This window comes from Tachysurus vachellii, chromosome 10 (genome assembly GCF_030014155.1).
Source record: "Tachysurus vachellii isolate PV-2020 chromosome 10, HZAU_Pvac_v1, whole genome shotgun sequence".
Lineage (NCBI taxonomy): Eukaryota > Metazoa > Chordata > Actinopteri > Siluriformes > Bagridae > Tachysurus > Tachysurus vachellii.
Window position 1 is genome coordinate 5,336,796 of NC_083469.1, and position 17,457 is coordinate 5,354,252.

Sequence of the window (17,457 nt, forward strand, 5' to 3'; positions counted from 1 at the left end):
GCAAACACACTCACAGGTCTTGTTTCTGAGTAGGTCACACGTTAACCAGGCTTTGGCTTAATCTTAGCAAGAATTTGTTTAACCACACTTGAAGCTTTATAAAAATGTTTTGTTTTTTTTTCCAAAATAGTCATTTGAATGAATGTTTAGTAAGAAAGCGTTAGGGTTATGGTTAGGTATTTTTTTCAGTGTAATACCTGATGTTTGGCGTAACTAGTGACATCAGACTTCACAGACCACACCATCTGAAATAGTATTTTATCTCAATGTATATTAATTATACGGCTGAAAAAAAGAATTGCTGCTAAGATGCAATACGATTGCCTCAAAGAAAATGATTAGAGTTCACCCGTACTTTATTACAAATAAGACTCTTAGCCATCTTAGTATGTACAGCATGTCTCTGGTTGTCTTCACGAAGTCATATAGTAGTATTATACAATTTAAAGAGGTGTCATGAACATGTCATTGGCAGCACACTCCATCTTTCAGGACTGACTAGTTTCCAGTGGCACAATAGGAAAATCAGTTTGATTTAATAACACAAGGCAAGAATGGAAATTATTAGATTTTTCCCTCTCAAACTCACTTTTACGCTGCTCAAGAGATCAAGCAGGTACGTGACAGTGAAATCATCAAAACACCCAAACTGAATTGCACTCTAGTGCTCTAAAGCTGTTAAAGCTGCTCTAGTCTGAGTTTGTGTTAATGGAGGCCAAACGCTGGCCACCGTGGACAAACCAAAACTAAAATACCATCAGTACCGTCCAACAAACCCTTTCAGCCTTACAAACTGATCATCAAAACAGTCTTTAATGAGCCCCAGTGCTGGCGCATGGATGTTTGATAACACCTCCACAAGAAACTGTTCAAAACTGCTTTAAGGATTAAGCCACATTATACAGACGCTGTGTTTATCCCAGTTAGGCTCTTGACAGTGGTACTGCAAGAAAACATCTGAACTTCATAGAACCCACAGTGGTGTCTGCGTGCGCGAGTGTCTGCGTGCGCGAGTGTCTGCGTGCGCGAGTGTCTGCGTGCGCGAGTGTCTGCGTGCGCGAGTGTCTGCGTGCGCGAGTGTCTGCGTGCGCGCGTGTGTGTGTGTGTGTGTGTGTGTGTGTGTGTGTGTGTGTGTGTAATGGAGACCCAGTGCTGTTGGTAAATAAATACAATGGCCTGGCTGTAATGGAAGCCTGATGCTAGCTAAATTTTGTCTAAATGCCATCTGAGCTTGAGGTTATTGAGCTGAGGATCCCAAGAGACTATTATGTAATTTAACTGTTATTTTATATTCATCTTTCAGTCGAGTTACACGATCAATTTCCCCACTCGCCTTTGTATGAAGTATTGAAATCCTTATTTTCTTTTTTGGTTCATTTTCCTTTGTTTGTTTTCCACTTCCTTTTTTTTTTTTTAATTTATTTATTTATTTATTCATTGAATATCTTTTAAGTGCTCAACTTTATAAACGATTGAGTTGCGATCTTGTAACCTGCAATAAACCATTAAGAGAACCCAAGTTAGTGTTAATGTGTATATTATATTTGTGTGAGAAAAAGGTGATTTTAATTTACTGTTTCTTTAAAACACAAAAGGGTTAAAATGTCATGCAAACAAACATGCTTGTGTATAGCATCAAGATGTATAAACCTCTGTCAAAACAAACAGACATCTAAATAGCCTACAGATACGTGTGTATCTCCTTCAGAGGGACACTGGTGTTGCTGTGTGAACACTGAAAGCTGGAGTGTAGCGCCCTCTGCTGGCTAAACGTTATCAGTTCTGCTCATTTACTCTGATGCTCATGTGTTTTCAGTACTTTACTTTAACAGTAAACTGTCCTGTGAGTGTAGTTACTCACAGTGTGAGCTCAACACCTTTATTTTCATTCCGGAGAAATCCTATATGGCAGAAGTTTTATTTATTCTTTTTGGTCCGATTTGAAGACAAACGTCCTGAGCCACAAATCAGAGAACGTGTTCCATCAGAGTCTATGTGCAGTGCTACAACAAGTAAAAAAATCTTATCTGATCCTTTGATGTGAAAATACCAGATGTGTCTTCTATATCTGTGGCTACAGATCACAGGATGATGCTCATTTTCCTGTATCCTTTCTTCCCTCAGGTGGAGAGTGAAACGCATGAGCTTTCAGACGGTGCTCTGATTGACCTGTGTGGTGCTACGATGCTGTGGCGCACCGCAGAGGGTCTTCGGCGCGCACCTACTCTGAAACACCTGGAGGCGCTGCGGCAGGAGTTGAACGCAGCACGGCCACAATGTCCCGTGGGCCTCAACACACTGGCGTTTCCGAGCATGCGTCGGTGCCAGGGTGCCGTGGCCGAGAAGCAGCCCTGGGCATACCTACAGTGCGGCCACGTGCACGGATATCACGACTGGGGTGAGCGAGGCGGGGCAGGGGGTGGAACTGAGCGTGAGTGCCCGATGTGCCGCGCCCGGGGGCCCTACGTACCTCTATGGCTGGGCTGCGAAGCAGGGCTTTATGTTGACGCCGCTCCTCCCACTCATGCCTTCAGCCCGTGCGGACACGTGTGCTCGGAGAAGACGGCTGCTTTCTGGAGCCAAATCCCACTTCCACACGGCACACACACCTTCCATGCTGCATGCCCCTTCTGCGCCCAGCAGCTCAGCACCGGCCACAGCCACGTGCGACTCATCTTCCAGGGGCCCGTCGACTGACCTTTGACCGTTTCTAGACCATCCAGAAAGGGCCTCCTCAGCCCCGTGCACTCCTCAGTCCTTTTTTTTCGTAAAACCGTTAACTGAACTTTATTAAAGTCACACAACGTATCTTTCTCCGTTTTCTTTAAACTTTTCAACCTTTTTAGACCTTCTGCCACGCAAAATGGAGAGCCACGTTCCCTCTCCCACCTGACATCACTCTATTCGTTTCTCTTTCCCTGTACAAAACCACATACTTCTGTGCTAAATAATCTGTCTGGATAGTACACCTGTGATGATTTTCCTATTCTGTGGTGGTGTACTATTTGGGCGTGGTGCAGAATTTAGCAGCGTAGCATGTGGCTTTTCTTGACTCGGACTGTTTTTTATTTCCTCTGCTTTATAAGTGACCTTTTTGTAGTGAATTTTTCTTAATCCTTAAGACAAACAGAGAATTATATATTTTCAATTGAAACTAAAAATGACCTGAACGAAGGTTAAAAAAAAAAAAAAAAAACAACGAAAGAAAAGAAAGAAAAAAGACTGGGCGTTTTGCATACAAATGGAAGTGTGAGTTGCCACAGGAAGTGCCCGGGTGAGATTGGGGAGTGAACTGGGAGGGTTTGAGGAGCTACAGTAATATATTACAGTGTTTCTTTGCTAATATGCTAATGGTTAAAAAAAAAACAACATTCTACTCAATTTTAGTGATGCAATAATCATCCTTTACACCAAATTGTCTGTGATATAACACGAACTTAACCCTTACAAGTCGATCCATCACCATCACTGCTGCAAAAAAAGAAAACGCATTTAGATGTTAGAGATTTTTTTTTTTATGTAAATCAAATATGCTAACTTAAAAATACTTACTGTTTTTATTTATGCATAGTATCGATGTTACTCAAATGTAAAATTATTGGTGTGTACGTTTTGGAGTTTCATTCTGTCTCTGCCCTATTTTATTTTTTTTGTTTCTCATTTTCATCGTCCTATGTGTAGCCTTGGCTGTGTGTGTTCAGTGTATATGTAGCTATCGTGTGTGTGTGTGTGTGTGTGCGAGCATGTGTGTGAATACTTCCACCTCAGAGCAATAGTCTGAGGTCTTCAGACACACAGTGATGTGGGAAGAGAACTAAGCATCAGGGCTAGATAAGTGTTAATGTAGTTAGTGGTTTGAATAGTGATGAAATTATTAAGAAACCATAGTTTAAGGGTTATTTAGGAAGTCGGCAATTATTCTCAAAACAGATACATATCTGTCCCTTTAATTACAGACCAAAACCACTGCCCTATCCTTTAAGAAACTCTGCTCCGTGTGTGTGTTTGTGTGTGTTTGTTTGCTGTATCTGAACGATCTGCAGCTGTATTTTATAGACTAGATTCTGCGGTACACCACATTTTTCCTATTGGAAGCAAATTGGACATTTCTAAATATCACTCCCGTTGTGTTCTACTCAAAAGGTAGCTTCCTGGATAGGTAGCATTTTAGGGCCACACTGGACATTGGGCCACACCTCAGTGTCTTCTAAGGTTCAGCAGATAAGAGATGCTTTTATACAGATTGACTTACACACGTCACCTCACTTACCCTCGTGCTCACACAGATCAGCACAAATCTGAGACATACCATCAAGCCCTGACCTTGTTAGAGAGGAATTTGTACATTAATATGTATATCGTCGCTGTCAGGCGGAATCCTCGTATCTCCAAAACCGTTATTTTTCAGGAAATTAAAAAAACGCTGTACCTTATCTGCAGTACACAGGGTTTAGTCCGCGTTACAGTGGATTGTCTTGCGCTAAATTCCTGTCCTCAGACGAGCACCAGAACTAGCGGGAGTCAAGATTTTTTTTTCTTTGAGCCCAGTGTTTTGAAGACATTTACCTCAGAAGACGTGTTGATTCGTTGCGACTCTTCTTGAGGAGAAATATGCCGTGAAGCTCTCCCGCAGAGTGAGGAAGAGGTGGACAGTTGAAGTGTCCAGTGGAGTTATGAGATTTGCGCTCAAGCTATTTTCAAGACTTTAGATTGGTTAATAACTTGTAAAAATAACAGACCCACGTGGGGACTGACCAATAGCATCGATATGTGAAAAAATATGAAATTGACCAAATTTGGACATACGAGGTTTCCGCCCGACAGCGACAATATATACATTTAAAGTTTTAAAATAATCCTCCTTTATGGTTGTGGTGAAAGGTTAAGGACATTCGTTGCACCACCAGTACAGATAAACCTGTAACCCTGGCCAAAGCAAATACTGGGATTCATGTTCACTAGTGATTTGATAACCACTAACATTTTCTTGTTCCTATGGTTACATTTAGCATGCTAACAAAATATAGCATGACCTCTGGGGCTATTCATCTGTCAAAGCTTCTTTTAGTTAGCATCCAGCTTCCCCTGATAGGAAAATGTAATATTGGCACATACAAAGCCTGGACCCATAGAAATAGAATCACAGGATCTGGATACCGGACAGTAAAGGAATCATCATGTGAAAACATAATCGATTTAAGTGGATATTTGTATGTGAGGGAGACGTCCCCTATCATGAACATAATATATAAATATTCATTCATATTAAATAACTAAATTATTAAAGAGGAACTGACTGATTTGATCTCGATGATTTTTTTTTTTTGTCACCGGTTATAACGTGCAATGATTCGTTAGTCAACTTTCACCATGAATTATGGAGCAGAAATAAAATAGTAATATAATAATAGTAATATCATACCATATATTTTACTTTCCCAGGTAGTAAACACAGAGCTTGTGGCACTCGGATATGTGACGCGTGACACAGGAACGTGAGAAATGTAAGGGTTGCTATGCAGATCTCACTGCATTGAGTGCTGTGCTAAATAATCTGACGTGTCATCACCTGCCACTTCTGAAAAATAACTACAAACCTGTTTCTGATTAAACAGACTCGCTCTGTCTGATTTCTCTCTCTCTCTCTCTCTCTCTCTCTCTCTCTCGCGCTCTCTCGCTCCCTTTTTAAAAAAAAAAAAAAGAATTTACTTTACAGACATTTGAGTCTACGTATTAGAAGTGGATCCTCAGTTCTGCTTCAGATGATTGATAAAAACCTGGCTGCTGATCTAGTAGTTATTCATGCGCTCATTTTAGACAATTAGTTTGGGCTTCAGGCAAACAAAACTGTATTTTAACTGAATTGATTGTTTTGTCTGCACCTTTAATCGGTGCCTTTATGACCTGGTACACTTTTTAATCTGTTGTAGCAGCCACAGGAACGTCAACAACCATTTTATTTTCATTTATTAGGTAGAACTGACTCAGAGCTGAGGGGAGTCTTCCACCCTGGATCACTGAATGTGGGCTTTTTAGCCTTCAGGAACTTTTTTACTTAGCTGTGTAAGAGTCTTAAAACACATGCAGCCAAAATGTAGAGCATCTTGACCGTGTGTGTGTGTGTGTGTGTGTGTGTGTGTGTGTGTGTGTGTGTGTGTGTGTGTGTGTGTGTGTGTGTGTGTGTGTGTGTGTGTGTGTGTGTGTGTGTGTGTGTGTGTGTGTGTGTGTGTGTGTGTGTGTGTGTGTGTGTGCGCGTGTGTGTAAAATTGAGCAGCAGAGCTTTTAAATACATTTTTTAATACATTTTATAAGCATCCCAACATCAGCCATGAGGCTAATTGATTTATTGTTAATCAGCCCGAATTAAACGTTGCTGTACTGACGCATCCTACAAAACACCAACCTTAACCAGACTACATCACACTACAACACAACACAACACACGTTTAGACTGTTGTCCATTGTAGAATACACCGTAGACTCACTAACATAATAGCTACCTCGGTGCTTTTGCAGAGCCTGTGACGGCTCCATCTCTGTCTCTCCATCTCTGTTAACTCATTTCAGCACGATGTGGCGAGTCATCATCGAATCACAAAGGATAGCCCATTTTATATTGTTCTGCATTAGGCGTTCGTTTTGTGGTATTTATCCTGGTAGCACATAGTGATTTGTCCCACAGATGTTACACTGAAAAATCGATTCACACTCATACCATCATATCATAAACGCTTGTGCTGTTTACAACCAGCTTTGGGAGTCCTGCCCTTGCTGAGACGTCCCAGCTGTTGGCTGCCGGATGCCTCCACCTTCCCCGACTTTCTGTTATTCCTCAAGATGAGGAGAAGCTGTTCATTTCTAACTCCACAGTGATGGGTCTGTGTCCTGCTGTCCTGAGTGCAGTTTCCTTCCCATTCTTTCAGCTCAGGGAGAACTTCCCCTCTTTATGGATGCAGCATTCGATCTTTAAGCCCTGTACGGATCGCTCCGTCCTGATTAAAACTCCTACTGAATCCCTTTACACACAATCAGCATTTCCAACAATGCTTAATGCAGCCAAGGCCTGAGAATACCTCACTGATGTGAACCTCTTTCTGTCCATCATCCCATCTCTATCCTGCTTCCTCGAGTCTCTCTGTAGTGAAGACAGGCTTTTCTTCCCCTTTGGTTTGTCTCATTTGTTTGTTTGTTTGTTTGTTTGCGTGTGTGCATGTTCTCTGTTGTTAAGGCATCGTTTTGAAGAGAATTCCCGTGCTTCACTTTGAAAGCTGACAAGGTAACTGATCTGATGGCTTTTGTACCAACTTGAAACAATAAAATATAATAAAAAAAGAATGTTTGGATTTTTTTATTTTTCTGCTGTTGTAAATTGGGATTTTATTTAAAGAATAAAATACTTAGGAGCGTGATGTTATTTTCCTTTAACGTCGTCACACTCCCACATGTTTTATTCTTTACACTTGAAGTGGATTCACCTAATATTTATTTATTTGTTATGTAATAAAAAAGATTGTCTCAGGTTTATTTTTTCCTTACCTATTTATAGTTAATATATTTATATCTTCAACATTAAATATAAAATATAGATTTTTTTATTTTTTTATTTTTTTCACTCACTTTCTCAACACTTTCTGACCAATCAGATTTGAGAAAGTGAGTGGGGAAAAAAATAAAATATTTCACTAAAATAAACAGTGTTGAGAAAGTGAGTGGGGAAAAATAATATATATATATATATGTGTGTGTGTATGTATATATATATATATATGTATATGTGTATGTATATATATATATATATGTATATGTATATATAAAAATTACATTTTTTTCCACTCACTTTAACACTTTCTGACCAATCAGATTTGAGAATTTAACAGCGCTGTTGTACAAATTTATTGAACTTGTATATCGTGTGTATGTGTGGTTCTTACATATGAACTAGACCTTCAGCTAGATATCTACATAAATTCTTGTCTATACCAATGCAGCAGTAAATTATTTACTAGGTACCGTATGAGTCACTGCGTTATCCCACATCTGAGATCATTACCAGTTTATATTTAATCCTTGTGTAAAATCTTTCCCTATTTTCACCATGTAGCGGCGGTGTTTTGTGATTTAATGGAGTTATTTCAGGAATCATATCTTATTCACACAGCAAACACGTCCTCTTCTTATTCTCTGTATCTGGACTCATAGAGCTTCAGAGAGGATGAAGGTTTTTTTTGTTTTTTTTTACTTAGAGCTGAACACAATTCACAAAAGTGTGACAAGTCCAAATCGACTCCATGTTCACTAAGTAGTGCACTATTTTTGTTAATCTAGAGCAGAGCAGGATATCACAAAAGGCACCTAAGTGTGTAGCAGACATGACGTACTCTTGTGGATTCAGAATAACTGCAATGCGTTGCAGCTTTTAAAGATGGTCCCTGTGGGTTGGGACACAACACGGCCACATGGTGGCATCATCCGAGGCACTTAATCGGGTTGTTCTTGTACTTAATAAGAGGGAACCAAGAATTGTGTCTTGCAAATATTTATATACATTTCTTTAAATGTCCTGAGGTCACTTTATTTTCACCTTATGCTCAAATTTTAGTAAACTTTTATTGATTTGTAATTAAGTCACATTTATATTCTAGTGTTTGTATTCTGAGCTTATTTTAATTCAATCAGTCATTGTGACTCCTGCGAGAAACAAACTGATGAAATGATAGCTTAGTTTAATTATAATTTAATATAGATTTATTTTTTTCCCCTCTCAGGAAAACGAGCTTACTTGAACCACGGATACTCGACGGTGCAGCTCGGACACATCTTTATTAATAAACCCAGGATCATAGTGTGTTTCTGATCATCAGATACCCTTCCCATGGAGATCTGTCCCTAGCTCGTGTCCAGCACTACACCATGGGTCATCCCTCTTAATCCAAAGCCACCTCAAGGCTTTTTCTGCAACTTCAATGACCTTTTCTTTCTTGCATCCCTCTAATACCATTGAGACCAAGTGCCTGATGTACTGTAGAGCCTCTGTAGTGACTTTTATTGATTGTATCCTCTACCATTTCAAGATACTTGGCCTTCTTGCACGTGTCCTCAGGGAACATTGAGTTCCAGCAAAACCGCTTGCATTGAACAGTCATTCAGGTAGAAATATCCTGATGATTTTTATATAAAGAAAAGAGAAAGATTGTGATGAAAACAAAGTGAAGAAGTGGTTACTAGAAGAAACCTTTCTTAAATAACTTATCTAACTTTAGTTAGAAGTGATAATCCAACGCATTTGAGTCTGTATTTTAACTTTGTCTGGCGCTCAAACCGGGGGCACGGTGGCTTAGTGGTTAGCACGTTTGCCTCACACCTCCAGGGTTGGGGGTTCGATTCCCGCCTCCGCCTTGTGTGTGTGGAGTTTGCATGTTCTCCCCCTGCCTCGGGGGTTTCCTCCGGGTACTCCGGTTTCCTCCCCCGGTCCAAAGACATGCATGGTAGGTTGATTGGCATCTCTGGAAAATTGTCCGTAGTGTGTGAGTGCGTGAGTGAATGAGTGTGTGTGTGTGTGTGTCCTGTGATGGGTTGGCACTCCGTCCAGGGTGTATCCTGCCTTGATGCCCGATGACGCCTGAGATAGGCACAGGCTCCCCGTGACCCGAGGTAGTTCGGATAAGCGGTAGAAGATGAATGAATGGATCTCAAACCATTTCTTCACCATGTAAAGTCCTTTTGGTTATTTTCCGTTATATAGAAAACCCTGATGAGGTCGTGTGAATATCTGCACTTGCTTATCTGAACAGCTTGCTTTTAACGCAATGAATCCTTTTTGACTTTGATTATTTGTATAAACTTCCACATGTTGATTGCTTTTTCGGAATAAGAGCGGCTTTGTGCTTACCATCTTGTGCACGGCTTAAGAGAGCTGTGTGTGTGTATGTGTGTGTCTTTGTGTCTCCTGTAGAATGGTGTCTTTTCATACAGTAATGCAGCACTGGGCTTTCTGCCAAATCGCCACACGTTATGCCGTCCAGAGGGTTCTAGTGTAACGAGCAGGATTACACCTGAGATGGGGATGAATGAAGGCACTCAAAGGAAGTGCTTTAACCCTGAGTGAGACCGTTTGGTGTGAGAGTGTGTGAGTTTAATCAGAGAATCCGAATCGGTTTGTTACGTGATCCGCAATTTTGTCCCGTCATGATGTAGACAAGAGCAGATGAAGTGTTGAAATGTTTCTGATCAAATTAAGATGTAAAATATAATGCCTGTGATTTATTTTACAGACTGATGTAACAGTTTCTCTTTTTTTTTTTTGCAGGTCTGCAGGTAAATCAGGTTGTAAGTACAGAGGCAGGCCTGGCGTCTTTAAGTAGAAAAGACTTCATTCATTCATTTTCTACCGCTTATCCGAACTACCTCGGGCATCGGGCATCAAGGCAGGATACACCCTGGACGGAGTGCCAACCCATCGCAGGGCACACACACACACACTCATTCATTCACTCACGCAATCACACACTAGGGACAATTTTCCAGAGATGCCAATCAACCTACCATGCATGTCTTTGGACCGGGGGAGGAAACCGGAGTACCCGGAGGAAACCCCCGAGGCACGGGGAGAACATGCAAACTCCACACACACAAGGTGAAGGCGGGAATCGAACCCCAACCCTGTAGGTGTGAGGCGAACGTGCTAACCACTAAGCCACCGTGCCCCCTAGAAAAGACTTAACCATATCAAATAGAAAATGATCCAATAATCTTATCCGGAAAGGGCCGGTGTGTGTGTGTGTGTGTGTGTGTGCAGGTTTTCATTCCAAACAAGCAGAAGCCGCACCAGTGTCTATACTAAAAGCCAAAAACAACTGATTAAACAGGTGGAATCAGGTGTGGCTTCTGCTTGGTTGGAATGAAACCCTGCACCCACACCGGCCCTTTGTGGAGAAGATTGGACACCGCTGCAATAAGCAGTGGAACTCGCCGTAAGCTTGGAGTCAGAACCTAGAATAAAGCCGAGCTGTACGCGAACCCGGACTGGAAAGCAGGGTTTTTTTGCTCTCCGTCTGTTTGCTAGACTGTTACTCGTTCTTGTGTTACGTGATGTGGTGTGACAACAGAACGCAGATGTTGAAGTGTCTCTGCTTTCCACTCCTACAGAGTTCTGTCTCTGTGTGAACTACAGAGAAGGTTCGTCTTCTCCTATAAGGGACTTCAGAGAAAAGGATCTGAACAGATGTGAATGTAAATAGGAAGTGAAAAGCCTTTTAGTTTAAACAGGTGCGGTAATGAGAGCAGGACGGGGAGCAGAGTCATGATATGTGTAACTGTATCCTCTGAGAGAGAGAGAGACGGAAAGGGGGAGGGGCAGAGAAAAAGGGAGAGAGAGAGAGACAGAGAGACAGAGAGAAAGGGGAGGGGGCAGAGAAAAAGGGAGAGAGAGAGAGAGAGAGAGAGAGAGAGACAGAGAGAAAGGGGAGGGGGCAGAGAAAAAGTGAGAGAGAGAGAGAGAGAGAGAGAGAGAGAGAGAGAGAGAGAGAGGAAGGGGAGGGGGCAGAGAAAAAGGGAGGGAGAGAGAGAGAGAGAGAGAGAGAGAAAGGGGAGGGGGCAGAGAAAAAGGGAGAGAGAGAGAGAGAGAGAGGAAGGGGAGGGGGCAGAGAAAAAGGGAGGGAGAGAGAGAGAGAGAAAGGGGAGGGGCAGAGAAAAAGGGAGAGAGAGAGAGAGAGAGAGAGAGAGAGAGAGAGGAAGGGGAGGGGGCAGAGAAAAAGGTAGAGAGAGAAAGGGAGAGGGAGAGAGGGGGGACGTAGACAAAGGAGAGAACGGGAAAGGGAGAGAGAGAGAGAGAGAGAGAGAGAGAGAAAGTAAAAAGCCAGAGGAGTGACATTCTTTAGTTAAAATAGGATAATTAAGTGTTTTTGCCGCATATTAAACCTTTACCTGTGGAATGTGTTCAGATCAGGTGCTTAATATTACCCATGTATACTGTATTATATTGCTGATAAGGAGTGTGTGTGTCTCTCTCTCGCTTTCTGTTTCTCTGTGTGTGTGTGTGTGTGTGTCTGTGTGTGTGTGTGTGTGTGTGTCTGTGTGTGTGTCTGTGTGTGTGTATGTGTATCTGTGTGTGTGTGTATTTCTCTGTGTGTATCTGTGTGTATATGGATGGATGTCCTGAGAAGATTACATCCATGATTGAATCTCTTCACACAGGGATGAAGGCAAATGTCAGTGACGGAGGAGAGTCCTCAGAGACTTTTGATGTTACAAATGGTGTCAAACAAGGTTGTGTGCTGGCCCCGACACTCTTCTCCATATTCCTATCAGCAATGCTGGAAGAGGCTTTTCAGGGCATGAAAGATGGTGTCTATATTCAGTCAAGACAAGACGCTGACCTCTTCAATGCCACACACTTCAAAGCAAGGACCAAGAGTACCCTCGTACTGATTAGGGAACTGCTGTTCGCAGATGACAGTGCTCTACTTGCCCACTCTCCACAAGACATGCAACGAATCATAAATGCTTTTTCTGATGCATCAAAGAAGTTCGGTCTAAAGATCAACATCAAGAAAACAGAAGTACTGTACCAACCAAACTCTTCAAGAACCCAGGAAGTGGATATTATGGTAGATGGAAACAAACTTAACTCTGTCCCAGAATTCACCTACCTTGGAAGCACAGTTGCAAAAGACGGACGAATAGATGCTGAGTTACAGAGGAGAATGGCCAAGGCTAGTGCATCCTTTGGCAGGCTGCGCCAGAGACTCTGGAATAACCACCATGTGTCCAGGAAAGTGAAAGGCAAGATCTACAGAGCAGTAGTGATATCTACGCTCTTGTATGCAGCCGAATCCTGGACAGTGTACAGACGCCATGTGAAGAAGCTTCATGCCTTCATGATGCGGCATCTTCGGTCCATCTTGAAGATAACGTGGAAGGACAAGGTGACCAACAAGGAAATATTGGATAAAACAGGACTGCCATCCATGGAAGACCTCCTGATCAGAAAGAATCTTCGGTGGACTGGACACCTTATGAGGATGCCACCCAACAGACTTCCTAAACAGATCCTGTTCTCACAGCTACCTGTTGGCCAAAGGAAGAGAGGTAGACCTCGACTGCGGTATAAGGATACCATCAAGAGAAACCTGAAGCAGAGAAACATCAAGTTGGAATCCTGGGCTAAGCTGTCAAAACAGCGAAGCGAATGGAGAACAGCGGTAGCATAGAAAAGAAATGAAAACAGACATTGTCGCTTCGCGACCGTCAGCATAGTAGTAGTAGTAGTAGTAGTATCTGTGTGTATGTGTATCTGTGTGTGTCTGTCTGTGTGTGTATCTGTGTGTGTCTGTCTGTGTGTGTATATCTGTGTGTGTGTATGTGTATCTGTGTGTGTGTGTATTTCTCTGTGTGTATCTGTGTATTTCTGTGTGTGTATCTGTGTGTGTCTGTCTGTGTGTGTATATCTGTGTGTGTATATATCTGTGTGTATCTGTGTCTGTCTGTCTGTGTGTGTATTTCTGTGTGTGTGTGTGTGTGTATATCTGTGTGTATATCTGTGTCTGTCTGTCTGTGTTTATATCCGTGTGTGTGTGTATTTCTCTGTGTGTATCTGTGTGTGTGTAGAGAGTGAAAGGTAAAAAGAGGAGAAGCAGTAAATCCCTCTCAGGACGAGTTAGCTCGCATGCATGAGCAATAAGCTGCACTGAATCTGGAGTTGTGCCGCTTCCTCACACACTCTCACGGTTCCCTTACAGAAGTGTTGTGGTGTTAACACGGCATCTGTGAGAGACTGCAGATAGAAAGCCTTAGTGCACCATGCGCAGCTCTTACACCATCATTCTGCCCTAACAGCATTGTGTTTAATATTTGATTTCACGTTGTGTTTTTTATGTAACGTCCAGAACAGATTTAAAACCGTAATGGAAGTAATCAAAGACACAAAGTGTTGATTAATTTTCTATAACTGCAGCTCTGACAGTATCTCCAGCTGCCAGGTTTATAATAATGCACACATTTTAATATGGTAGCGTTTCTATAGTAACACATTCTCTCCAGACTCCAGTTTTTTGATGATGGTGAGGAAAAACTCCCTGAGATGATATGAGAGGAACCTGGAGAGGAACCAGACTCAGAATGAACCTCATCGTCATTTAGTGACACTGGACAGGAAATAATGTCAATGTAAATAACGTCCTTTATACAACAGTTTATAATCGTGCATCCGAGAGCTTCTGAGGAACTAACAGGTCACAGTCACCTCTGAGTTCATTACAGACTTAACACTGATTCCTTCCTGACGACGTCTTCATACGTTCACTGATGAAGAGTCCAACACAAAGCTGACTGACGCTTCCTCTATCATTTTATGCGACATCCAAATGATGACACGTGATCTGTATAGTGCACAGGATGTAGTTTATTGATGCTAGTGTATCCACAGTGATGCTGAGGTGTGTATGGTGCAGAGCAACAGATCAGTGAGCACGGTTTACGTGGCCCTCGGGCGTTAAAGGCCGCGTGTGTGGATGTGTTCAGGACATAACCGGAGTGAGTTGAACGCGTGACTGCTTTTACATTACAGGGTTCTAATCACCTCCTGCCTCAGAGAACTGTGGGAAACCTTCAGCTCATAGTGCATTAGTACACTGAACTCTTTTTTTTTTTTTTGTTGTTGTTGTTGTGTCTTTTGCTTTCTTTCTCTGTTTCTTCGTTTCTCTCACTTATTTTTAATCACTCCTTCCTGTCCTGTTTGCCCAGTCTCTCTCCCTCACTTGTCTTTTTTTATTTGCTCATGTTGCAGGAGTCCATCTACCTCTCCGTCCCTTGTAGGTTCTTCGTCCTTTTATAATAACAGGTTAATAACCAGTTAACTCTATTTAATTAAAAAGTCCTCAATATCGAGAGAGAGAGAGAAAGAGAGAGACAGACCGAGAAAGAGAGAGAGACAGACAGAAAGAGAAAGTGTTTAAGTAAAAAAGCCAGAGGAGTGACATTCCTAAGGGGAAGTGGAAAGTCTTCAGATCAGGTGCTTAATATTACCTATGTATACTGTATTATATTGCTGATAAGGTGTGTGTGTGTCACAGACACACACACACACAGACACACACACACACACACACACACACACAATTTCTCTCTCAATCACTCATCCACTCCTGTTTTGTTTCATATTGCACTTTATTTGGTTCCAGAACCCGGTGCAGCTCCTGGAACGGTTCACCGTGATTGAAAGCTTATTGCTTTTCTCCTTCACATTTGACTTTACATAAGTGGGATTTGAGCACAGTCTGTAATGTTACCATGGGGAGTAAGTACACAAAGAGAAAACACTGATCTCTCTGAGTAGAAAAACAAAAGCAGTGGCCGCCAGGTTTCGGCTTATTTATACAATTACAGCATTTAGCAGACACTCTTATCCAGAGTGACTTACATTTTTTTATTTTTTTTAATTTCAGTTTATACACCTGAGCAATCGAGGGTTAAGGGCCTTGCTCAGGGGCCCTGCAGTGGCAACCTGCTGGACCTGGGATTCGAACCGATGACCTTCAGGTCAGTAGTCGAACACCTTAACCACTGAGCTACCACATCCCATTATACTGTACAGTAAACGTGACACCGTTCTTATACTGACACAAGATGATGGTGGAATGTAGGAAAGAATAAAATAGACTTTAAAAGAGAGAGTGATACAAAAATAAGTCTGAGAGAGGACGTGTTGGAGGCACCGCCTCGGTCATGAGGCGAGACAGGCAGGTGAGGCGAGGTCATGTGATCACGTTTCGGACGATCGGAGCCAGCGGTCAATGGTCCAGGATGCGCAGGTTTCCAGAGACGATTTTATTCTCCAGCATGGAGCCGGCTGGGATGTCGATCCTGTCCCCGTGATTGGCGATGATGATCACAGTTCCCTGCGTAGAGCGAAGGGTCAAAGGTCAGAAACAAGTTAACGAGCATCGAAGATTTCAGAAAGTAAAAAAATTCAGTGTTGCCGAATGCCAACGTTCATTATTTACGGCTTCAGATGTCTGTTCGTTTCAGGACTGAGCTACTTCTAATGATTTCATGAAGACGACGACACTCTCGTGAAGACTCGGAGGATCAGAACGAGACTCGCGCGTATAAAACCGCTCGCTTTACCAAACAGCAGTTTACAGGCATCGAGTTTTTACGTTAATAAAATTTCCGTATCAAGAAACGTCCGATGGGGGGGCACGGTGTCTTAGTGGTTAGCACGTTCGCCTCACACCTCCAGGGTCGGGATTCGATTCCCGCCTCCACCTTGTGTGTGTGGAGTTTGCATGTTCTCCCCGTGCCTCGGGGGTTTCCTCTGGGTACTCCGGTTTCCTCCCCCGGTCCAAAGACATGCATGGTAGGTTGATTGGCATCTCTGGAAAATTGTCCCTAGTGTGTGATTGCGTGAGTGAATGAGAGTGTGTGTGTGTGCCCTGCGATGGGTTGGCAGTCCGTCCAGGGTGTATCCTGCCTTGATGCCCAATGACGCCTGAGATAGGCACAGGATCCCCGTGACCCGAGGTAGTTCGGATAAGCGGTAGAAAATGAATGAATGAAGAAACGTCCGATGTCTCGTCTTCGCTTCTTTTTCACACCGGAGCTACAAGGTTAACGCTCAATAACTCAATAGTCATTACTGCAGTTAGGTTCACAGTAATGGTGCCTCACACATTCTGGGTGATGGTGGCATGTTGGAGGAGTTCAAATAAAGAAGCAATTCTCAGACAGGAAAGTATCAGTTATATCATTACAACCAACTTCCTACTATTGTGTAAATTCTACTTGTGCCACTCAAACTACTGCCACATCAGGTCATGATGGATCCCACTAGACCTCAGGAGGTGTGCTCTGATTTTTGGCACCGAGACGTTAAACGCCGGAAGTCGTCAGGTGGAGCCTCTGTGGATCAGACTTGTTTACGCTTGATCAGATTTTGAAGAATCTTGAACCCTGTCATGTTCCACAAACCATTCCTGACAGGTTTTTGCAGTATAGAGTCTTAACCCTGCTGACACAGGAATACTGTTGCCATGGAGGCATGCACTTCATTCTACATCACTGTTTAGGAAGTTGATCAAAATAACACCCAGATGAATTCCGGCACCTGAGCATCACGTTGCCTGCGTCAGCTTCACAATTTAGCCCTTAAAGTCGTGCAGTTCCATGTTTCCTTCTCCCAACTAAACTGCACTTGCTGCCTAGTGTTATTTACTTCACCCATCGCTGGTTTTAATATTATGGCCGATGTGTGCGTGTCCTCAGACTGTGAATGATGAGATTAACACTAGGATATGAACATGGAACATGCTCCTGTGCTTGGAGTCTTAAGTATTTTACCTTCAGGGAAACGTTTTTCCCAAACGTCACGTCTCCGGACACGGTCAGGTGATCCAGCTCAAGCATGTCAGGAATACTCTCGAAGCGTGTCAGATATTCCTGAACCTGCACATTGGGAGGTAG

At 42.6% G+C, this 17,457-nt stretch overlaps 2 protein-coding genes across 3 annotated transcripts in view; one reads left to right on the forward strand and one right to left on the reverse strand.

Moving 5' to 3' along the window:
• peli1b (pellino E3 ubiquitin protein ligase 1b) overlaps window positions 1-3,415 on the forward strand; it is a 35,764-nt gene extending 32,349 nt beyond the window's left edge. The window contains exon 7 of the mRNA XM_060878987.1: window positions 2,125-3,415. Within this exon, the coding sequence (XP_060734970.1) occupies window positions 2,125-2,697 (573 nt within the window). The 3' untranslated portion in view covers window positions 2,698-3,415. The remainder of the gene's footprint in view (window positions 1-2,124) is intronic.
• An 11,728-nt stretch (window positions 3,416-15,143) lies between these two features.
• ugp2b (UDP-glucose pyrophosphorylase 2b) overlaps window positions 15,144-17,457 on the reverse strand; it is a 34,345-nt gene continuing 32,031 nt past the window's right edge. For both annotated transcript variants that reach the window (XM_060878991.1, XM_060878990.1), the window contains exons 9-10: window positions 17,335-17,439; window positions 15,144-15,893 (exon numbers count right to left, since the gene is read on the reverse strand). In XM_060878991.1, the coding sequence (XP_060734974.1) occupies window positions 15,786-15,893; window positions 17,335-17,439 (213 nt within the window). In that variant the 3' untranslated portion in view covers window positions 15,144-15,785. The remainder of the gene's footprint in view (window positions 15,894-17,334; window positions 17,440-17,457) is intronic.